The sequence below is a fragment of the Phoxinus phoxinus genome (assembly GCF_949152265.1).
Source record: "Phoxinus phoxinus genome assembly, chromosome: 9".
Lineage (NCBI taxonomy): Eukaryota > Metazoa > Chordata > Actinopteri > Cypriniformes > Leuciscidae > Phoxinus > Phoxinus phoxinus.
The window spans coordinates 1,275,001-1,299,546 of record NC_136884.1 but is presented as its reverse complement, the minus strand read 5'-3'; the positions used below and the strand labels follow the sequence as shown (position 1 = coordinate 1,299,546).

General features: G+C 39.3%; 1 protein-coding gene across 1 annotated transcript; it reads left to right on the top strand.

Annotated features, from left to right (window-relative positions):
• The first annotated feature begins 3,534 nt into the window (after positions 1-3,534).
• Positions 3,535-20,347, top strand: mtpn (myotrophin). Its single transcript, XM_079623966.1, has 5 exons — positions 3,535-3,803; positions 3,975-4,051; positions 8,397-8,510; positions 9,884-9,967; positions 18,480-20,347. The coding sequence occupies exons 2-5, from the start codon at positions 3,980-3,982 to the stop codon at positions 18,564-18,566; spliced, it is 357 nt and encodes a 118-aa protein (XP_079480092.1). The 5' UTR covers positions 3,535-3,803; positions 3,975-3,979; the 3' UTR covers positions 18,567-20,347.
• Positions 20,348-24,546: the final 4,199 nt, after the last annotated feature.

Here is a 24,546-nt window from a genome sequence, read left to right as displayed (position 1 = left end):
TAAATAACACGGAGGTCCCACGGACGTCAACATTAGACGTGCGGTAGATATCGAACAAAGACGTCGTCTGGCGTTACAAAACAACCGAAACTGGACGTCCAAAAATAGAAAAGACGTCACTCCGACGCCACATTGCGCAGTCGGATGAGTAACACACTTCTAGACAAAATAACCTTGAATTGGGCAGACATGTCGGTTTTACCAAAATAACTTGCGATATAAATGATATTCCATCATGTAAAGCAAAGTCAACAGTGATTACAATGTGATTGGTTTCATTTCTTTGACATGTTATATATTTGTAGCCCACTTACTATAAGTTATTCATATAGTTTTTGGCCAGGCAGCGCATGAGATGGTGGATATCCCATCATGTTACCAATGTCAAATAATATCTACAATATGTAAGTGTGTAATTTCATGTCATGGTCAATCTGTAGTCACGATAAACGCTTGCTGGGTATTTATTAAATTCATAAAAGACAGAATAATTACGGGAATACTGGATTCTAAACCTCAAAGAAATGCCACAATCAAGACCTCGAAGCAGAACTGAGGGAGAAACACTCTAGAAATGCTTGGATAACACACACACACGTCTCCTTCCATTAATAATAATGGCTGAATATACATAAACATACGTCCGTTGCCATGATTTTTGGAATTACTTATTACGTTTTAGTCGGTCGCAATCGTTTTTTGTCGAGATTTAGAAAAAATTGTGTAATGGAAACGCGTCGAGTGTGTGGGACACGAGCTCTTGAGATCACACACATGATTGTGCTTTAGCATGAAGCCCGCGGCGGCCTCGCGAGACCCTCATAGACTCGGATGCTGGATGTCATTAGGCCTCGTGTTCCTGTAGCACAGCTAATGTGCGGCGGGCAGGTGCTCTCAAGGGCTTAGCTGAGAAACCTGCAGTCACACACACACACTCCTTTATAGATGTGTTTGTCCTCTAGCTGGATTGCTTTTCTTTTGAGAGCTTATTTCATGCAATAATAGTGTCACGCGGTGCTGTCATCGTCCATATATCAGAATGAGGGAGGTTAGGGGGTATGGCAAGCCGTGCTGACTTTTAATCATTCCCAGGATACACTCTAAAAAATGCTGGGTTCTTTCAACCCAATTTTGGGTCAAATATGGACAAACCCAGCCGTTGGGTTACATTTTTTTAATTACATTTTTAACCCAACGTTTGGGTTTGTCCATATTTGACCCAAAATTGGGTTGAAACAACCCAGCATTTTTTAGAGTGTATGAATTCGTGATATCAACAATTACATTTTTACTAGTTAAAATGATCATTGTTATCAGGGATTGGATTTTTACTAGTAACAATTGCAATTTTTATATCGCTTTAACACTAGTTAAAGTGTTAATTTGAAATTTAAAATGTTAAAACACTGGCAGAAATATGCACTCTAAAAAATGCTGGGTTGTTTTAACCCAAATTTGGGTCAAATATGGACAAACCCAACCGTCGGGTTAACATTTTTAATAAAAAAATATAAACCAACGGCTGGGTTTGTCCATATTTGACTCAAATTTGGGTTGAAACAACCCAGCATTTTTTAGAGTGTGAAATCTTAATATCAATAATTAAATTTCAACTAGTAAGAACTATAATTCTTGATATCTGTAATTTTATTTTCACTAGTTAAATATGCATAATCTACCATTCAAATTCAATTGTTGATAATAAGAATTGATTTCTTAGTTGAAATTCCAGTTTTCACATACCAGAAATATAATTAAAATTCCTGATATAAAGACCTTACTTTTGACTAGTTTAAATGTTAATTCTTGATATCTGTAAATATTTCAACATGTTACATTCGTTATTTCTGATATCTGAAGATGTATTTCTGATATCAATAATTAGGAGAGTAATTTCAGATGTCTAAAATGGCTTTCTTACTATTTCATGATATCAGAAATGAACATTGTCGAATTATTGATATCAAAAATTAACATACTCGTAGCAATTCAATTGTTGATATCAAGAACAGACATTTGCACTATAGTAATCACATAATTATTGAAATCAAAAATAAAGATTTTGTACGAGTAAGAATTGTATTTCTGATATGTGAAATGGGAATTTCAAATAGTAAGATATCAATTATTAATATCAACAATTGAATTTGAATGGCAGCCTATGGTGACATTTAACTAGTGATGACGTCATTGTTGATATCAAGAAGTGAAAATTGAATTATTGAAATCAAGAATTCATATCCTGATTAAAAGTGTAAACGGCTTGCCGTATATGTGAAGGTGAAGGACTTCGAAGCTGATAAACGGCGTGATCTCCTCTAGTTGCTCTTTTCTGTTTTAATGGTTTAATTCTGCTAGCTTTATAAAGACATCCTTCATTATAATTGCAACATAAAGAAACTGTAAACAAACAGGACGAGCGATGCTAGAACGTTTTTTTAATGTTTCCAATAAGTTATGAAAAATGTATTTCTGAATGTTCTCAAAGTTCAAACGTCAAAAAGTTCAAAATGTTTTTTAAAAGTTTTATACGAACTTTACGGGAACATTCAAGTTTATCATTTAATACTATTTTAATGTTCTCTGAACTAGCCTTCTTGTTTTGTTGGTGAACATCCAACTATGGATGATAGGCTATTAATCATGTTTTTATGAAATTGCCATTGTGATAAACACCAAACTTTTTACATTTGATAATGTCACACACACACACACACACACACACACACACAAGTTGAAGTCACCAAGTTGAAGACATGACTAAAAATAAAACCATCTTTACCTAAAAAGGTCAGAATGATTTATTTATTCATTCATTTATTTTTTTTTCAGCTATAGGCCTATCTATAAATTATAGGCCAATATCTCCTTTGGATCACTGGTTTTGCTGATTAAAAATCGGACTGCAAAAAGAATCTATTGACAACCATTAAAACATAGGTTGTGTATTCTGACAATGAAAATTATTTATTTCACTCATTTATTCTCGGTCTATACATTATCGACATTTGCATCACTGATACTCGCTGATTAAAAATCACTCAGAAAGGAATTAGATACGAAACAGCACAGATGATAATAATAATAAAAACATTAGCAATAAAACATTTACATGCAAATGTAGATTCAAAGCTGTTACAGCCACAATAAAGCTAGGCTACTGTCTATGAAATTGAACAGATTTCCAGTAAATTATATTAACCAGCAGCACTTCCAACAATTATATAATAATGCCAAAACCACCTCTTTATCAGAACTTAGACTGAATTTCATTGTTTTGATCCATTTAATCTCTGATTTATGAAGCATTATTACAAACTGACCTCCTGAAGCTCAATATTAATAACTGTCATCTGTGTTATTCCATCTTTATTAACAGCTGGATTCTATCCCTGTTCTATGTATATATTTTATTTATTTATATTATATTTAGAGTGACTTATGATTTATTATACACACCGACTGTACTAAGTGACTTTTATTTTGAAATGACGACGGCCTAGTTTACGCAGAGATTTGACTAATCCCTGTATTATTTGTATATTTTATTTTATTTTGATTATTATTAGTATCATTTGAATTGATATGTTACTTTACTGTCTTTATTGTTATTTTACTCGACATGTATTGTGTCATGACAGATCTGAGGTGGTGGGTGTGGACGGGGACTCTTATTTTGAAGTGTTTCTGTGGGCGCTAGTCTGATAGCGGAAGTTCGTGCCTCTGGAAGCTGCAGTTCAGGCGGATCCCGTCAGTGTCTAATCACAAACTTTCTGTCAAACCCGAAAAACACACGCAATCCGGTGAGTGAACCGCTGAGACACTTCACACACCCGTTAAACACTCGGGAGACATGAAATAACAGCCGCAGCGCAGGCCCGAGCCAGTTTAGGAGCGCAGGCCTATAATACTCTGTGTGTGTGTGTGTGTGTGTGTGTGTGTGTGTGTGTGTGTGTGTGTGTGTGTGTTTTCAGGTGACATGGGGGATAAGGAGTTGATGTGGGCCCTGAAAAACGGAGATCTGGATGAGGTTAAGACTATCCTGGTTAAGGTGAGAAACACACACACACACACACACTTCATATCTTCACATATACATTCATAAACGAGTACAAACAGGTCTGAGAGCTCGTGAAGGTTTATAAACAGTATTGTGATGGTGGTTTTTGATCTATATCATGACACTGATGTATAGTCACATACATCGCATGTCAAACTGTATTACTATGGTAACGTACAGAACCACGTGACCATGCTACGGTCCAGAACCCATAGTAATATTAGGGTACTTGGCAGTAAAAGCAACAAGTGGATGTTTTTTAACAGATTTTCTGTTTGGTTTCAGTAAAAAAGCAGCAGGGTTTTTTTTTTTTGTGTGTGTCAACATTAAACTATAAGTTTGCATACCATTTTAATTTAAAGGGGTCATGACATGAGAAACCAAATTTGCCTTGATCTTTTGGTATATAAGAGGTCTTTGTACCATTAAAACGTCCTGCAAGTTTCATAGCTTAAGACGTCCTCCCCATTATAAACGAATCATTTATTTAATCAAGCTCTAAATACAGCTCGTTCTGGATCCATGGTAAGAAGTGACGTCACGGTACGAAGTGACGTACCAGCGTTTGCATAATGACCGCCTCCAGCACAAGACAACTACGCTTAAAGCGCAAGGCAACTACGCTCATTTCGTATCATTGTCGCGCCCGCGCCTCACAAGTGTTCAGTCGCCGGACAGCGAGTGGGTCTGTGTACAGGGAAATTACGATGCCGCAGATGTGCTGTTCCTGGCTGTGGACAAACAACATCTGTGAATACGCTGCGAAAGATCCAGTCGTCAGGGAAAAATGGATGCACTTTATTTTTTGCGGACGTCTCAGTCACGGCAGTGTTAGTTTAAGCGTTTGTTCTATACATTTGAAGGATGACTGTTTTGAGAACAAATCCCAAAATGATGCTGGCTTTGCCAGAAAACTGTTCCTCAAAGATAAGTCCGTGCCGACTATTCTGGGCTCAATAACGACGAGGCAAACTGTAAGTAATGCGTTTAAAGCTTTAAACTACTTTTTAAATACGCCGAATCCACAAATGTTCTGGCTGGGGGCGTTAATAATTGATGCAGGCACTGACGTTAGCCAATCATAACAGTGGGCGTCAACACTGAACTCTTAAAGGGGAAACACCCCCAAAACAAACTGTGAATCAGAGGATGAGAAACAGGGAAAAGGTCATAAATCACTACATTTTAAAAGTTTTTTGTAAAAAAAACTATAGTAATACTATAATTGCACCTAAGGGAACATAATAATAAAATAAAAAAACCATGTCATGACCCCTTTAAGTAATTTGATGCATTTAATAGGGGACCAGTGGTCCAACTACTAACTAGTTTTTCTATTTTTGTAGTTTATTCTCTCTTTAAAGCTTTATTTCAGCAGGTGTTTTTCTCCTGAAAGATTATCCAATAGGAAATGAGGCTCTGAGGATTTCAGCCGTAAAGGAAAGTCGGTTCAGAAGCGGAGCACGATTATACTTGTTACATAGTTTACCAGAAAACTATGACAAATTCGTTTAGAAAGCTTTCCGTGTGTGTGTGTGTGTGTGTGTGTGTTTTACCAGAAAGTTATAATGACAAAATAGCATCAGTAGATAGTGCAGTGTTCTCTCTGATGATAAATATAGTGGTTTTCTTGGTATTTTCTAAAATGGGAAGTAAATACCTCAGTATGTAAATATGGTAATTGTTTATTACCAGAATGGGTTTGTTCACTACTGTGTGTGGTTGTGTGTTAATGGTTTAAAGACGTTCAGCTGATTTTCGCTCTCTCTCTTTCTCTCTCTCTCTCTTTCTCGCTCTCTCTCTTTCTCGCTCTCTCTCTTTCTCGCTCTCTCTCTTTCTCGCTCTCTCTCTTTCTCGCTCTCTCTCTTGCTCGCTCTCTCTCTTGCTCGCTCTCTCTTTCTCTCTCTCTCTCTCTCTCTCTCTCTCTCTTGCTCGCTCTCTCTCTCTCTCACACTCTCTCTCTCGATCTCTCTCTCTTTCTCTCTCACTCTTTCTCTCTCTCTCTCTCTCTCTCTCTCTCTCTCTCTCTCTCTCTCTCTCTCTCTCTCTCTCTCTCATCTGTTAAGTGTGTATCCTGTGTCACAATATCACATCACCTCCTTGTGTAACTATATACACTCTTCACACACACAGAAGTGGCTCGCAGACCCCAGTGGAGTGTGTGTGCTGAAATGATGTGTGTGTGTGCACTGAAATTGTGTGTGTGCACTGAAATTGTGTGTGTGTGCTAAAATTGTGTGTTTGAGTGCGTGTGCGCGTTCAGGGACTGATCTCGGCGATGCTACTCGGTCCCCAACCCTTGCGTTCACACAGTACGGTTGTGACGTCACCACAGATCTCGTCTAATCACCACCACAACAAACGAGTTGATGATATTTCAATTATATATTTTTTTTATTTTAAACGACCCAAGCACACCTATATACATTTGGATGCTGCATTAAACACATTCTTAAAGGGGAAAAAAATTATTATAATAAATCAACTCTAAATTCCAAGTGATCACGGGCTTGAGTGTGTGAGTGAGTGTGTGAGTGAGAGTGTGTGAGTGAGAGTGTGTGAGTGAGAGTGTGTGAGTGAGAGTGTGTGAGTGAGAGTGTGTGAGTGAGAGTGTGTGAGTGAGAGTGTGTGAGTGAGAGTGTGTGAGTGAGAGTGTGTGAGTGAGAGTGTGTGAGTGAGAGTGTGAGAGTGAGAGTGTGTGAGTGAGAGTGTGTGAGTGAGAGTGTGTGAGTGAGAGTGTGTGAGTGAGAGTGTGTGAGTGAGAGTGTGTGAGTGAGAGTGTGTGAGTGAGAGTGTGTGAGTGAGAGTGTGAGTGTGAGAGTGTGTGAGTGTGTGAGTGAGAGTGTGTGAGTGAGAGTGTGTGAGTGAGAGTGTGTGAGTGAGAGTGTGTGAGTGAGAGTGTGTGAGTGTGTGAGTGAGAGTGTGAGAGTGTGTGAGTGTGAGAGTGTGTGAGTGAGAGAGTGTGTGAGTGAGAGTGTGTGAGTGAGAGTGTGTGAGTGAGAGTGTGTGAGTGAGAGTGTGTGAGTGAGAGTGTGTGAGTGAGTGAGTGAGAGTGTGTGAGTGAGAGTGTGTGTGTGAGTGAGAGTGTGTGAGTGAGAGTGTGAGAGTGTGTGAGTGTGAGTGTGAGTGTGAGTGTGTGAGTGAGTGAGTGTGTGTGTGAGTGAGTGTGTGAGTGAGTGTGTGAGTGAGTGAGTGAGTGAGTGAGTGTGTGAGTGTGTGAGTGTGTGAGTGAGTGAGTGAGTGAGTGAGTGAGTGAGTGAGTGCGTGTGCGAGAGTGAGTGAGTGTGTGTGTGAGATGTTTTAAGCAGCACTTGTATGGAGAGGTTGTGTGTGGTGTAGTTCTCGTCACTCAGAATATCTGGTGTTTTATCCTCCTCATCATCAGAGCGTCCGGTCAGCGCTGACGATCATCATTAAACGCTCAGGGTTTCGTTTTCTCGTGTGGTCGGGATATATTTAGCGCAGTGGTTTACCTCGGTTCACACGTACAGCAGGTTCACATGATGAAGAGAACAAGGCAAATACATTTATTTGAAAGAAAGAAATGTCATCAGACTAATAGACGAGGTCAGATGATCTGGTGATGAATTTATGCCGATTTTCTTTGGGAAAATCCAGTAAACGAAGCTTCACATTATAAAACACTTGAGTTCAAGCAAAAGACTAAAGTATATTATTAATACATATTTTATATTATTATTATTTTCATATAATATAATAATAATAATGTTATGCATTGTATAATATGTGATAAATAACAATTTAATGTATTAAATATTTTTTGTATTGTTAAATAATAACAAACTATGAAATATATATTTTATTGAATAATATAATAATTAATACTAAATATTATAATATTTATAATGATTAAAGTATCCTAATATTTTATATAATTATTGTCATGCACATATAATATATTAATATAATGTATTAATTACTGGTATATAATATGTGATAATCATATAATGTATAATTTATATTAAAATCATATTAAACACAATATGATTCAATAATTAAATATGTATTTAATAATACATATTATTCAATAATAACATACTATTAAATATATATTAATAATATATTATAATTAATAATAATATAAGATTATTAATAATATAATATTATTATAATTAACAATAATATTGTATTAATATAAATATATAATAATAATATAATATTTAATATTAAACACTACATTTATAATGATTAAAGTATATAATAATATCTAATTGTAATAATATGTTTTAGAAGATATTAGAAGTTTTGGTGATACAACATAACATATAACTAATAGTGTGTGTGTGTGTGTGTGTGTGTGTGTGTGTGTGTGCAGGCGGAGGATGTGAACCGGACTCTGGAGGGAGGCCGAAAGCCTCTTCATTACGCTGCCGACTGTGGGCAGAACGAGATGCTCGAGTTTCTGCTGTCTAAAGGAGCCGATGTCAACGTAACTGTCCTTCTACACACACACACACACACACACACACACACACACACACACACACACACACACACACACACACACACACACACACACACACACCAGCTCAACTCTGTGTGTTTAGATCAATATCTGCTCTAGTATGTAAATGTTGAGCATGTGGCAGACATTAGACCCGCACACTCGGCTGATACCATCACAGCACACTCAGACTTCTGCTAAATTAAAATATTCAAATAGAAAACCGGTCTTGTAATTTGTAATAACAGCCCATTCCTATTCCAATGTTCCTGTCTTTACTTTATTTGGTGAGCAGAAGAAACGAAGTTAAATTACGAATCCCTCCTTACGACATTTCATAAAACTCTTATGTTATAATATTGATCTTTTGATCACATTTTAATTCCATAATACTTTAATATAATTCTGTATACTATATACCATTGTTTTTCAAAGAAATTAAATTACAAATCGTTCCATGCTTTTGAGTAATATTATGTTAATGTTGTCTTGGCAATAAACTGAAAGAAGTTTTAAGTTAAAGCTCTAGAATAATTAACTGAAATAAAAATAAATTAGACCTAAATAACAATATAAAATGGTGAAATGACAAAACATGAAAACTTTATAAAAAAGCTAGTTCAAAATCTTAATATAAAACTAAAATAACCCTTTAATGTTTATATTTTAGTATTGGTTAGTTTTTGTCATTTTATTGTGTGTTTTTGTCTCTTTTTTCAAATATATCTGAATAGTTTTTTTTTTTTTGTAATACATCAGAAAAAAAGCTACAATAAATTAGTAATTTTAGAAATTAAAAATAGTTTTTATTTTATTTTCATTTGTAATACATCAGCAAAAAGCAAAAAAAAATAGAAATTTTGTAACAGCTGAAATTAAACAAAACAATGTGTATTATATTATTAGTCAATTTAGCATCTTAGTTTAAGCTAACTATATACTAGCCCTGGTGTGAACACAAGAAGCCTCGAACAACTGTAGAAAACAAAGTTGCTGCCTTAAATTAAGTACAATCAACTTGGATGTTTAAGTCATTTCTACTTAAATTATATTAAACTGACTTAAAACTCAAAATGAATTGAATCTTGTATAACTTAAAAAAGAAAGAAAGATGAAAACGGCTTTATCTTGATGAGTTAAAGCAATGTAAAAACGTTGTCATAACTTATTGATCATATAATTTTTCACAGTGCGTCTCTCGATCTCTGTCCCATCATGCTCTCTCGGTACAGATAGAGACCGTTTTCCCTGAGATACGAGACTTCTGAAGCCGCCTGATATCCCAGCATGCATCTCTCTCTGTCTAATTCATAGAGATGCTGATTTTGTGGATAATTGTGGTGTTTTTTTCCTCGCAGGCTCCGGATAAACACGGCATCACCCCGCTGCTGTCCGCCACTTACGAGGGTCACATGACCTGCGTCAAGATTCTTCTAGAAAAGGTAATCCTCCCAGCATGATATGTGACCCTGGACCACAAAACCAGTCACATGGGTCACAATATTGAAATTGAGGTGTATACATCATATGAAAGCTGGATAAATAATCTTTCCATTGATGTGTGGTTTGTTAGGATAGGACAATATTTGGTCGAGACACAACTATTGAAAATCTGGAATCTGAGGAGCAAAAAAATGTAAACATTGAGAAAATCTCCTTTAAAGTTGTGCATTTATGTTCACGATTGTGCTGCATTCACTCACAAAAATACATGTTTTATATATTTACGGTAGGAGATTTACAGTTGAAATATTATTGTGACGAGTAAGGCTGAGCGATATGGCCAAAAAAATATAGCACAATAAATGTATTTATTTCAAGTTTAAAGGCAGATATTTGCTCCTAAGTGAAAGTTGTAGAAACCAGAGCGTTAATTGTGGTTTTAAACTCTTTATTGTCAGAACACATCATGAACACTTGCCAAACAGGAGAACATTCACAAATCTGAGTGAACATTCAAACATTTGTCATTTTTCCTTAACAAAATAAATATCTTAATAGAAAAAAATATTTCTTAGTTTCAGCATGTGCTCATTTTTATTTGGTAAAATGCAATTTTCTGACTGTTTGAGTTTTATTAAAATTAACAATTGGTCATCCAGCATCATGCATTAGATCATGATAACCACAGATAAAACCAGGCATAGCCTACAGCACCTCACTATCATGCTAACATGTTACTTTATGGTTTCTATGGTATTTGTACGAACAGTAGCCTAAATACATGATTAAATACTGTAATTATGTTCCATTAGTCCTTTAATACATTGTCTACATTAATAATATGATACAATTCAATATGTATATCCCACATTTCATGGTGCAGTTAAAGGATAATTCCGGTATTTAACACCTTGAGTCTATATTGTAGTTTGTTTTGGATGAACAAGAGTGGTGGACAACATTTTTTTGACAATGGTTCCTCTCTCGAGTTTTTGACTATAATAGAATTGGCCATGGACCCATTTAACATTGGAGTCAATGGGCATGTCCGAAAATGTAATTAAAACAGCCAATAATGTTCGTTTACAAAACTGTTAAACTCACCGAGTGGTTAGTGGTGTTCGTTGATGATTATAAACAATATATCGTCGCAATATATGATTCCAATCCGTTTATTTTGCTATAGTGGAACTATTTTTTCAACAATGGGATTTTACAAAATGACGAATAAAACACGACAGAAACTGTATTTCGCAACACTTTTTGTTTCTGGAACATCAACGAACACCACTAATCACTCGGTGAGTTTAACAGTTTTGTAAACGAACATTATTGGCTGTTTTAATTACATTTTCGGACATGCCCATTGACTCCCATGTTAAATGGGTCCATGGCCAATTCTATTATAGTCAAAAACTCGAGAGAGGAACCATTGTCAAAAAAATGTTGTCCACCACTCTTGTTCATCCAAAACAAACTACAATATAGACTCAAGGTGTTAAATACCGGAATTATCCTTTAATATTACTAGGCTAACGTTACAGTAAATGATGGGAATGTGTCGACGGGAAAGCTTCAGACTGTACCGTTGCACACAGTGTTTCTCCTGTTCGTCAGCGCCGTCTCATCTGCCTTTACACTGGTGTTAATCACTGAGACATTTGTGTTATTCGCTGAACTCAAGCGCTTCTCACTGGATCTCGAGGCCGGTCAGAGTAAACGCGTCTGCTCTAGTGAGCTCGCGCTGCCGTTTGCACTTTGAGCCGAGCGGATAAACGGTCCGTGTGGCGCGCGGTCAACATGAGTCAAGTTCCGCTTTTGGCGCATAAACATTATCAAACATTTATCTAACTCTTGATATCGTTTAATCGCGATAACTATCGTTATCGTTTTATCGCCCAGCCCTAGTGACGTGTTTCTCCGCATCTGCACACGAGTAAACTCTCCTCATCTTGACTTCTTCATGACACGCTGTGCTCTGTATGTTCACTCCTCACCATATGTACACGCGCTGATGTGTCTAGCCCAGTATAACTGCTCGTGATCTCTGCTGGCTGGCACATTTCTGCTGTTGTGTCGTGTGTGTTGTGGCATGTCCAGCTCCAGTGAGAGAAAGAGCTTTTGTTTGTGGATTTAAAGCTGAAAGCGTCTGAACGGAGGCTGTAAACAGTGGCGTCCGCAGGGTCACACCGGGTTATATAATGCAGTTAAGCACTGCACATTCTTTAGGGAGAGATCCCGCCTGAGATTACACAACACACACACACACGTGTGCGCTGATGTCCCACAGGGGCCCGTCTCGCTGATCCGAGGGCCCTTCATCTCCTCAGACTCTCGGTGTGTTCCCGATGCTCATGCAGGAGCTGATCAAGCACTTTTTGCTGTTGCTCTGGAATATTTCAGGCTTGAATCCCCATTGGATCACTCGATGAGTGCAGTTGGGGTGTAACATTGTTTAAAGGGACTTTTATAAAGTCTTGCTGTAGTTCTCAGGCTCGACTAGAACAGGTTTTCCTGCTTGAATGTTGATTATTCTCCTCATATTCTCCAGTGTTGCGGCTCCTCTCTTCCCAGTCTGTCAGTAACGCTCTGTTTACTTCCTGTCTCTATGAAGCCCCTCCTTCTGAAAAGCACACTGTGCTCTGATTGGTCGGCTGGATCAGTGTGTTGTGATTGGTCGAGCGCTTCGCCCCTTACCATAACCGCCAGTTTAACCCTTAAAGACCTCTACAGCCGCCGCCGGCTAATAATAACTATTGTTCTTAAATGTTTAATAACTTCTGAACTGCTAATTCAGTCTGTATGCTTTGAAAACGCTCCAATAAAGATGAGATTCACTGCTTTTATGGTATCGTGTTAATCGCGTTTGGACATTCAGAGGCTCCGTAGTGAATGTGATTGCGTCATCAGGTTTTGATCAGCATTGATTCGTCATAGAAACCCATGTGTTTGTTTCTCTGAGCCAAACATTAATGATTGTTGATGCTTAGTCCCATCCTCATGCCCAGATTGGTTTATATATACACGGCACTTTTGCTTCTGTGTTCTATTACAATGTTTTATATTTATTTTACTTCCTGAACTTTTTTGGACACATCTACTTTGTCAGTAAATTAAAAAACACCAGCGTTTCACTGAAAATCGCCTATAATAATGTTGTAATTAATGTCTATAACTTGCTTAGGGGTTGTTACATGTAGTCAAAATTTCATCTGGATATCTAGAATATCCAAGTAAAACTTTCTAAAGGAAAAAATCCAAACTTCAGGAGGATTTGTTTGAGTTGAGTAAAAAAAATCATTAAAAATGTGCTACCGTTTTTTTATTAAATCTGGTAAATTCATCCATTCCAAGACAAAATGAATGTAAAATTGGGAATGTAAATGAGCGAGATGGAAACTTCAGGTTCTCCTGTTTAAAGTGATATATGGCACTGATGCTGACGGCTATAATGGGTTAGAGAAACTAAGAAAAGAACAGGCGAGTCGGTGCTCCAAAAATGTTCTAGGTCTTTAAGGGTTAACACACTACTAACTAACTCAACCAGGCCCCGCCCCTTTATTCTGCGCATTAATTATTATAATGAGGAATATTGTGACGTGTTCGTTCCCGGAAGAAACTCGAGACTACAGTGGAGGCGTTTCTGGAGTTCAGAAACAGTGACGCTCATAATTAATTATAATCTGCGTTAATTACAAATGGTTCCACAAAGCAACTCTCGGTTTTCAGTCAAAATTATTTTTAATTCCTACGTTCACAAAATATATATATTTTTACTTTAAAAATCACTTTTTTCTCTCTCCATTTCTTGTACATTATTTTTATATGACTATACAAAAAATGTTTAAAAGCATTAGAAGCTTAGCTATTTTTACAATAAGGTTATTTCTACATGAAAACGACTTGTTCATTAAGTGTTTATGAATTATTAATTAAGAATTATTAATGTTGCATTAACAAACAGGACCTTAAGCGATACCCTATTATTTTTATGTATCTTAATATACAATATTCTCTCATGGTTAAGTCATTATTGTTAATTCTCAAATATCATTATTCTTCAAAAATGCTGGGTTGTTTTAACCCAATTTTGGGTCAAATATAGACAAACCCAGCCATTGTTACATTTTTAAATTGCGTTTTTGACCCAAAATTGGGTTAAAACAACCCAGCATTTTTTTTTTAGAGTGTTTAATTTCGTTCGTATTATACATTTTTTAGACTCTGTTATCTTATTTTCTTGATCGTTAATGATTGTGGGTGTAAAAACTGCAGCTTTTCTTTTGAATGTTCCCCTCAAAGCATTGTGGGTGTTTGGTTCTCAGCACAGAATGATGCAATTCACGCCCAAGACTACAGTGTGAATCTCACAGAAGCTCTTGAATAAACGAGTGACAAACACACACTCTCCCCAAATAACCCTGTGTTTGTCCAGTGCTTATATTTGTGTGTTGTATCTCAATCCAACACTATATATTTTGAAGATGGATCAAATGTATAAAGATGTTTGTGAATGATGGATTTGGTAAATGTGGATCTAGTCTCATGTTTGGTTAGATTGCAAGGTTGTATTCGACTGGTGGGCGTGGCCTTAGACGGCGACGTGCCCAGTGCATTATGGGTGTTGAAGTTTTCCTATGTTTTTGGTTTTCTCGTCAGGTATCACCGATTTAAAACCATTTTTGGCAGCCATGTTTCATTGAAAGCTTGTTTTACCAGCAGTATCTTATATAGTTTCTATTTTAAATTTGAATAACTCAATAATGGTAAACTAGCCTGAGAAGCTAGCATGGCGTTTCTTCCAGCTATCTCTGTATTGACCTCCATGTATCCACACTTATGGTCATGAATACGGCAGACGAGATGAACGCCACATGAGTGAGAGATTGAAGAGCACTTCCTCTTTTCTGTCGTCAAATGCTCTGAATGGGAAGTAAAACTTCCATAATTACCAGTTAACTTCAGATATTTACATTTTAAACATTATTTTAAACACCTTTTATCTAGCTATCAGGATCACAATATCATTTTAATTTTAATTCGTCACATAGTGAAAGTCATTTCATTATGTGCTTTTATCTTTTCTTTTTTTTCCTATTTAGGTCTAATTTATTTTTATTCCAATTTAATTGGCTTTTATTTTAGTATCTTTATTTTTCATGTTCATTTTAGTTTCATTTGTAGTAATTTCATGTGTAAAAAAAATATTTTAATTGTTAATTTTTAGTATTTTTTTTATTTAATGTATGTTTTTTTTTATTTTTTTTATTGCAATTTAGGTTTAATATATATTTTTTTTATTTTTTTTTAAAGGTATTTGCCAAGTAAACATTTCCACTTTTCGTTTAGTTTAAGTTTTTCAACTAATATTTTGTGCTTTAAACTATTAAAAACATTTCTCTTAATTTAAATATTTTAGTTAACGATAATAGCCCTGGTCTTAATTTAATAATCATAATAATTTAACTTTTTATGATCACCCCTAAAGCTAAACCGGCTTCACTATCTGTAAATGAGCTCTGTGATTGGCTAACCTCTTCGCATGTGAAATGAGGAACAACCCACCAAGTGTCTGAACACCCAATAGGTGTTGATATGTAAATTGTATGTTAATGAGCACATGGTTTTGATATTAACCATTTCAAAATGTAGGGAGGTTTGCAGGGTCAGTGTCTGGATGTATGTGCTTTTACCCAGCATGCAGCAGCGCTGACCACAGCACACGGAACAAACACTGAACTAAACAAGTATTTATTATGAGTAGAGAGATGTGAAACTAAAGAATGAATGTTTGAGAGAGATTTTGTGTGTGTGTGTGTGTGTGAGAGAGAGAGAGAGAGAGAGAGTGTGTGTGTTTGTGTGTGTGAGAGAGTATGTGCGTGCGTGTATGAGAGTGTGAGAGAGAGAGTTTGTGTGCGTGTGTGTGTGAGAGAGAGAGAGTGTGTGTGTGTATGAGTGTGAGAGAGAGTGTGTGTGTGTGTGTGTGTGTGTGTGTGTGTGTGTGTGTGTGTGTGTGAGAGAGTGACACCCACTGGTGTTTTTCTGCGTCTGTGTGTATGAGAGTGTGTGAGCGAGAGAGAGTGTGTGTGTGTGTGTGTATGAGAGTGTGAGAGAGAGAGTATGTGTGTGTGAGAGAGTGTGTGTGTATATGTGTGTCTTTGTGTATATGAGTGTGTGTGTGTGTGTGTGTGTGTGTGTGAGTGACACCCACTGGTGTTTTTTTTGCGTCTTTTGGAGGAAGTGAATAAAGAAATGAATGGCTCTTCAGATGTGTGTTGATCCACAGGCTCTCAGATGTGTGTGTGAGTGACACACAGGTGTGTGTATGCAAGTGCGTCGCGAGGACGACCTTTGGTTTCGGCACATTTGTGTTGTGAACTTCAGTGTAGTGTGTGTGTCGAGCTCAGAGTAAACCGGAGACTTACTCAAACTCGACCTGTGTGTGTGTATGAGAGTGTGAGAGAGAGAGAGAGTGTGTGTGTGTGTGTGTGTGTGTGTGTGTGTGTGTGTGTGTGTGTGTGTGTGTGTGTGTGTGTGTGTGTGTGTGTGTGTGTGTGTGTGTGTGTGTGTGTGTGTGTGTGTGTGTGTGTGTGTGTGTGTGTGTGTGTGTGTGTGTGTGTGTGTGTGTGTGTGTGTGTGTGTGTGTGTGTGTGTGTGTGTGTGTGTGTGTGTGTGTGTGTGTGTGTGTGTGTGTGTGTGTGTGTGTGTGTGTGTGTGTGTGTGTGTGTGAGACACCCACTGGCGTTTTTCTGCGTCTTTTGGAGGAAGTGAATAAAGAAATGAATGGCTCTTCAGATGTGTGAGTGACACACAGGTGTGTGTATGCGAGCGCGTCGCGAGAACGACCTTCGGTTTCGGCACATTTGTGTTGTGAACTTCAGTGCAGTGTGTGTGTGTCGAGCTCAGAGTAAACCGGAGACTTACTCAAACTCGACCTGTGTGTGTGTGAAGAGGAATAACTCTGTCTGCATCCACACTGAGGATCAATAGAGCGCATCGATCGCGTGGCGGATGATATTCGTGTGAAGCCCCGAGGGTCCGGCTCACGCTAGATTATGCATGAGATCCTCTGTTACTCAATAACTCTGTAATCAGCTCTGATTGGCCAGCTGGACGGCGATCTGGTGTAAATTGTTCTTTTATTTCTTGAATAATGTTTGGTCGTGTGTAATCTAGCAGAACTTTGACTAATGCTGGGAGGTTAGTTGCTTCGTTTGTCGAAGGACCAGACGTGTTTAGCAAGATTATGCCTGAAAAGGTTTTGTGTCATGTGACCCTGGATCTCAAACCCAGTCACATGTCGCACGGGTATATCTGTGGCAATAGCAACTATACATTGTATGGGTCAAAATTATCCATTTTTCTTTTATGCCAAAAATCATGAGGATATTAAGATCATGTTCCATGAAGATATTTAGAAAATTTCCTACCGTTAATATATAAAACATGTATTTTTGTGAGTGAATGCAGCACAATCGTGAACATAAATGCACAACTTTAAAGGAGATTTTCTCAATTTTTAGATTTTTTTGCACCTCAGATTTTCAAATATTGTCCTATCCTAACAAACCACACATCAATGGAAATATTATTTATTCAGGTTTCATGAGATGTATAAGTCTTTATTTAAAAAAAAAAAAAAACCTATATGACTTGCTGTTTTGATTTTATTGTGTTTATATGATATTTGTATTTTTATTTATTTAATTTTTGCCATGGAAATAGCTTTGAATGCTGACATGGCTCTAAATAAAACTATCTGAATCTGTCCAAGGACCATCACATGTCAATATTGTCCCTTCAGTGTAAAACTGGCCCAGTGTTTGATGGCTTCAGGCTTCAAATCTGGAGAAACTGTGAAGGACTTGCTAAAAAATAAAAAAGGACCCAGAAAAACCTTTACAATTTTATCACAAGCAGAGTGTTATTTATATATATATATATATATATATATATAAATAAATGAAATGTTGTGTTTATTGATGGCTAAAACCAAGGTTATAATCATGAATTAAAACTAAAATAATTAAAAAGTTTCTGTTATTTGAAAGAAAGCTGGAAAAAAATAGTAAATAACTGGAATTAAAATGAATTAAAGCTAAATGCATTCAGAGCAGTGGAATGGATGAAAAATAATGGTTTACTGTAGATTTATTAATTTTATTTTTGGATTTCATGTTAATTAGTAATTTTGTTATGTGCTTTTGTCATTTTATTAGTTTTGTTGTTTAGGTTTAATTTATTTTTATTTGAGTTTTTATTTATTCATAATTTTAGTGCTTCAACTATTATTGCAGTTTTTCTCAGTTTTTTTTACTAATATTAATATTTTATTTTATGTCCGCTTTATTTCAATTAGCAGAAATGTTTTTAACAGTTTGTTAATGATAAAAACCCTGGCATAAGTGTGTGTCAATCTCATTATTTCATTCCTTTCCTGCTGGCGGTCTTTTGTGTTTAATCGTGTGTGTGTGTGTGTGTGTGTGTGTGTGTGTGTGTGTGTTCCTCCAGGGTGCTGATAAGGAACGTAAAGGTCCGGATGGCCTCAGCGCGTTCGAGGCGGCCGAAAGCGAGGCCATTAAAGCTTTACTGAAGTGAGACGAACACTGCCGGCAGCGAGAGGTTCTGACCACAACCACTGGATCCACACACACATACACACACACACACACACACACACACCTCTCTGTCTCTGCCCGCTGGCTGCATCAGCTCCTCTAGGTTTCCTTTTGTTTTGTTTTTCTTCATGACCTATTTTATTTGATTTTAGGGGAGGTGCTTGATTTCCCCTTTAGTTTATCAGCGTCAGCCATTGGCTGATGGACCTGTCACTCAAGCTTACGGACCAATGGGAACGCCTGTCTAACACCACTAAACACGGACCTTAGAGTTCAGACTACAGCGCGCAGACTCTGCGAGTGTATGATGATGATGATGATGATGATGATGATGATGTGTACATTTATTTCTCAGACTGTTGCGATCGCAATTAGAAGCGAGTGGTTTGTGTAGTTAACGGCTCTGAACATGTTGGAAAAATACTAACGGATGAATTTACCTGCACTCCATTCCCACGTCTCCCTCCTTCAGCTTAACGCCCGTCGCATTAGCTGTTCAAAGAACAAATAATACACTTCACTTGAATCGTTCTGCTGACCTGCACATTTTTTGGCTTCGTGCCCTTATGAATTTGTGTTGTTGTGGCAAAAATAAATGAATTCTCAGCTTCTGTGTGCTTGTAGAGTTAAACAGGTTTGATCAGATGAGGGACGCCCGTCTCTCTCTCTCTCGCTCTCTCTCTTTCTCTCTCGCTTACTTGCTCGCTTTCTCACTCTCTCGCTCTCTCTCTTTCTTGCGCTCTCTCTCGCTCTCTCTCTTTTTCTTGCTCTCTCTCTCTTTCTTGCGTTCTCTCGCTCTCTCTCTTTCTCTCTCTCGCTCTTTCTCTCTCTCGCTCTTTCTCGCTCTCTCTCTTTCTCACTCTCTCTCTTGCTCGCTCTCTCTCACACACTCTCTCTCTTTCTTGCGCTCTCTCGCTCTCTCTCTTTCTCTCGCTCTTTCTCGCTCTCTCTCTTTCTCACTCTCTCTCTTTCTCACTCTCTCTCTTGCTCGCTCTCTCTCACACTCTCTCTCTCTCTCTCTTGCTCGCTCTCTCTCTCTCTCTCTCTCTTGCTCACTCTCTCTCTCTCTCTTGCTCACTCTCTCTCTCTCTCTTGCTCACTCTCTCTCTCTCTCTTTCGCTCTCTCTCTGCATGGTGGTGTTTTTAAGCATTTCAAGACAGTCTTAAACAAAAATTCACATCGATTAGCAAATGAACATTTCAAAGATCCATTTCTGGCATTGTTGTGAAAAAGTCCGTTTGAAAACAAAACAAAAAAACAAATAAAACTATTTGAAATTATTATTTTGATTGAGTTTTGTCACATTTGTAAAGTATTGACTGATGGAGAGTGTTTGTATATCAGGGGCGTTTTCTCCCCTTACAAAATAAAACAGTGGAACTATTTCAAAATATGACATTATAAAGTCATATATACTTGGTTTTAATAAATAGAAACTCAACTAGAGATCATTTAATTAAATTGTTAATGTAAAAATTCTAAATAGAATTATTAGGTTTCTTTTTTTTTCTCTATTCTTTGTTTTTTTTACGTAAAGTAATGTTTATTAATATTACATGACTAGAAATGTAACCAGGAAAATATGACAACATTAAGTGTAACTGGGACATGATTTATATTTGATTGATTTATTAATAATAATAATAATTCTACAGCATCTAATCTTAGTTTGTTGATTTCAACATTTACATTTAACCTTGTGTGTGTTAACATTATTTAATGCTCTGTAAATAAACAATGAATAAATGTATTTTTAAGTAATGTTAACAGATTGACAGATGCGTTATGCCTAGAACATGCATGACTTACACTGTTAGTTCATGTTAATGCACTATTCATAAATGTCTTCACTGATATTAGTGAAACCTGACTAGTGAACTGGACGCCACTGGTTAAACGGCTTATAAACCTGTCGAATCATGTAGTGAAGTGTGTGTGTGTGTGTGTGTGTGTGTGAGTGAGAGAGAGAGCAAGATAGAGAGATTGTGTGTGTGTGTGTGAGAGAGAGAGAGAGAGAGAGATTGTGTGTGTGTGTGTGTGTGAGAGAGAGAGAGAGGGAGTGTGTTTGAGAGAGAGAGAGAGAGGGAGTGTGTGTGAGAGAGAGAGAGAGAGAGAGAGAGGGAGTGTGTGTGAGAGAGAGAGAGATTGTGTGTGTGTGTGTGTGTGAGAGAGAGAGAGAGAGAGAGAGGGAGTGTGTTTGAGAGAGAGAGAGAGAGAGAGAGAGAGAGATTGTGTGTGTGTGTGAGAGAGAGAGAGAGAGAGATTGTGTGTGTGTGTGTGTGTGAGAGAGAGAGAGAGGGAGTGTGTGTGAGAGAGAGTGAGAGAGAGAGAGATTGTGTGTGTGTGTGTGTGTGTGTGAGAGAGAGAGAGAGGGAGTGTGTTTGAGAGAGAGAGAGAGAGATTGTGTGTGTGTGAGAGAGAGAGAGAGAGAGGGAGTGGGTGTTTGTGTGTGTAAGAGAGAGAAAGAGAAAGATTGTGTGTGAGAGAGAGAGAGCAAGAGAGAGAGATTGTGTGTGTGTGTGTGTGTGAGAGAGAGAGAGAGAGGGAGTGTGTTTGAGAGAGAGAGATTGTGTGTGTGTGTGTGTGAGAGAGAGAGAGAGAGAGAGAGGGAGTGGGTGTTTGTGTGTGTAAGAGAGAGAAAGAGAAAGATTGTGTGTGAGTGAGAGAGAGCAAGAGAGAGAGATTGTGTGTGTGTGTGTGTGTGAGAGAGAGAGAGAGGGAGTGTGTTTGAGAGAGAGAGAGAGGGAGTGTGTGTGAGAGAGAGAGAGGGAGTGGGTGTTTGTGTGTGTGTAAGAGAGAGAAAGAAAGATTGTGTGTGAGTGAGTGAGAGAGAGAGAGAGAGGAAGTGTGTGTGAGAGAGAGAGTGTGGGAGTGTGTATAGCCCCATTCACACAGCACTTTGAACCCGGCAATTTGCCGGCAAATTGCCGGAACGCCTTCTGTGTGAACGCAAACACGACCCGGGTTTAATGCCGGGATCGATGCCGGGTTGGGGACCTAGTAACATTGCCGTGTTCAGACCCAGAACGCGCGCTGTGTGAACAAAAGCCAGGACAAATGCCGTAAGGGGTGTGTCGTAGTGATGATGCACGAGCCTTCGCAATAACGTAGTTATCGTGCGACTCTGTTACTCTGTTAGAAGAAAGTTTGTGTTCGTCATCGATACAAGAAAGAACGAAAAGATGTCTGCAAACTGGACTGAAGCAGAGACCCGAGAGCTCCTTGCAATCCGCGCCGAAGCTGAGATCGTTCGCCAGCTTTGTGGAACGGTACGTGATGCGTTAGTGTACGACCGAATCCGAAAAAAAATGATCGAGCGTGGTTTCTCGAGATCGAAAGCGCACATCATAACGTCACGCGTCTATCCGGGACATACCCGGGTTGTGTGTGAACGCGCTCTCTGATTCCGGCAAATCACTGGCAGTGTGAATGAACCATTTTCAAACGAACCCGGGTCAAATCCCGGGTCACTTTATCCGTGTATTTTCCGGAATCTCTGTGTGAAAGGGGCTTATGTGAGAGAGAGAGCGAGAGATTGTGTGTGTAAGAGAGAGAGAGAGAGAGAGAGAGTGTGGGTGGGAGAGAGAGATAGAGATTGTGTGTGAGTGAGAGAGAGTGTGAATGTGTGTGTGAGAGAGAGAGAGCGAGTGGGTGAGAGAGAGAGAAAGTGTTTGGGTGTGTGTGAGAAAGAGAGAGAGAGTGTGTGTGTGTGTGTGTGTGTGTGTGTGTGTGTGTGTGTCTGAATGAGTGTGAGAGAGTATGTGTGTGAGTGAGAGAGAGTGTTTTTTTTTCTTTAATTAAGTGCTTTTGTTAATTGCTGATCCAGCGGCGAGTCTCAGACCTTTGTCACTGTCACAACACAAAGAAATCAATTATTCAGGTGCTGCACAACTTACTGATAAAGTGTAACGGCCCGTCAGCCGCGCTCGCGGAGCTTTCCACTGACGGCCGGAGAATATAAAACAGCTCGTCTGTGTCGAACCGCTGAACGAGCTCGACATGACAGCAGCAACTCTTAAACTCGACATGAGATCTGAACTTCAGTCTTAATACATGTTCCCGATTCATCAGTCTTCACTATTGAAGACTGTGTTGTGGTGTGGTGTGGTGTTGGTGTGGTGTGGTGTGGTTTTGTGTTGTTGTGGTGTGGTGTGGTTGTGGTGTTGGTTTGGTGTGGTGGTGTTGTTGTGGTGTGGTGGTGTTGTTGTGGTGTGCTGTTGTTGTGGTGTGGTGTTGTTGTGGTGTTGGTGTGGTGTTGGTGTGGTGTGGTGTTGTGGTGTGGTGTTGTGGTGTGGTGGTGTTGTGGTGTGGTGTTGTGGTGTTGTTGTGGTGTTGGTGTGGTGTGGTGTTGTGGTGGTGTTGTGGTGTGGTGGTGTTGTGGTGTGGTGTTGTGGTGTTGGTGTGGTGTTGTGGTGGTGTGGTGTGGTGTTGGTGTGGTGTGGTGTGGTGTGTTGGTGTGGTGTTGTGGTGTGCTGTTGTTGTGGTCTTGGTGTGGTGTTGTTGTGGTGTTGGTGTGGTGTTGTTGTGGTGTGGTGTGGTGTTGGTGTGGTGCTGTGGTGTGGTGGTGTTGTTGTGGTGTTGGGGTGGTGTGGTGGTGTGGTGTGGTGTGGTGTGGTGTTGTTGTGGTGTGTTGGTGTGGTGTTGGTGTGGTGTTGTGGTGTGGTGTTGGTGTAGTGTTGTGGTGTGGTGTTGTTGTGGTGTGGTGTTGGTGTAGTGTTGTGGTGTGGTGTTGTGGTGTGGTGTTGGTGTAGTGTTGTGGTGTGCTGTTGTTGTGGTGTTGTGGTGTTGTTGTGGTGTGGTGTTGGTGTGGTGTGGTGTGGTGTTGGTGTGGTGTGTTGTTGTTGTGGTGTGGTGTTGTGGTGTTGGTGAGGTGTTGTGTGGTGGTTTTGTGTTTGTGTGGTGTATTGTGGTGTTGTGGTGTTGTTGTGGTGTGGTGTGGTGGTGTGGTGTGGTGTGGTGGTGTTGTGTGGTGTGGTGTGGTGTTGTTGTGGTGTGGTGTTGTGGTGTGGTGTTGTTGTGTGTTGTGGTGGTGTGGTGTGGTGTTGTTTTGTGGTGTTGTAGTGTGCGGTGGTGTTGTGGTGTGGTGTTGTTGTGGTGTGTTGGTGCGGTGGTGTGGTGGTGTTGTGTGGTGTTGTGGTGTGGTGTGGTGTTGTGTGGTGTTGTGGTGCGGTGTTGTTGTGGTGTGCGGTGGTGTTGTGGTGTGGTGTGGTGTTGTGTGGTGTGGTGTGGTGTTGTGTGGTGTTGTGGTGCGGTGTTGTTGTGGTGTGCGGTGGTGTTGTGTGGTGCGGTGTTGTTGTGGTGTGGTGTTGTGTGGTGTTGTGGTGCGGTGTTGTTGTGGTGTGCGGTGGTGTGGTGGTGTGGTGCGGTGTTGGTGTGGTGTTGTGTTGTGGTGTGGTGTGGTGTTGTGTGGTGGTGTTGTGGTGTTGTTGTGGTGTGCGGTGGTGGTGTGGTGTGGTGTTGTTGTGGTGTGCGGTGGTGGTGTGGTGTTGTTGTGGTGCGGTGTTGTGGTGTGCGGTGGTGGTGTGGTGTGGTGTTGTTGTGGTGTGCGGTGGTGGTGTGGTGTGGTGTTGTGGTGTGGTGTTGTTGTGGTGCGGTGTTGTTGTGGTGTGCGGTGGTGGTGTGGTGTGTGGTGTGGTGTGGTGTGGTGTTGTTGTGGTGCGGTGTTGTTGTTGTGGTGTTGTGTGGTGTGGTGTTGTGTGGTGTTGTGGTGCGGTGTTGTTGTGGTGTGCGGTGGTGTTGTGTGGTGCGGTGGTGGTGTGGTGTGGTGTTGTGTGGTGTGGTGTTGTGTGGTGTTGTGGTGCGGTGTTGTTGTGGTGTGCGGTGGTGTTGTGTGGTGCGGTGTTGTTGTTGTGGTGTGGTGTTGTGTGGTGTGGTGTTGTGTGGTGTTGTGGTGCGGTGTTGTTGTGGTGTGCGGTGGTGTTGTGTGGTGCGGTGTTGTTGTGGTGTGCGGTGGTGTGGT

Bases quoted from the DNA above. Each gene is read 5' to 3' on its own strand.
- mtpn (XM_079623966.1), top strand. From the start codon at position 3,980: ATGGGGGATAAGGAGTTGATGTGGGCCCTGAAAAACGGAGATCTGGAT. The intron at 4,052-8,396 runs GTGAGAAACACA...GTGTGTGTGCAG, and splicing joins TTAAGACTATCCTGGTTAAG to GCGGAGGATGTGAACCGGAC. The intron at 8,511-9,883 runs GTAACTGTCCTT...TTTTCCTCGCAG, and splicing joins CTAAAGGAGCCGATGTCAAC to GCTCCGGATAAACACGGCAT.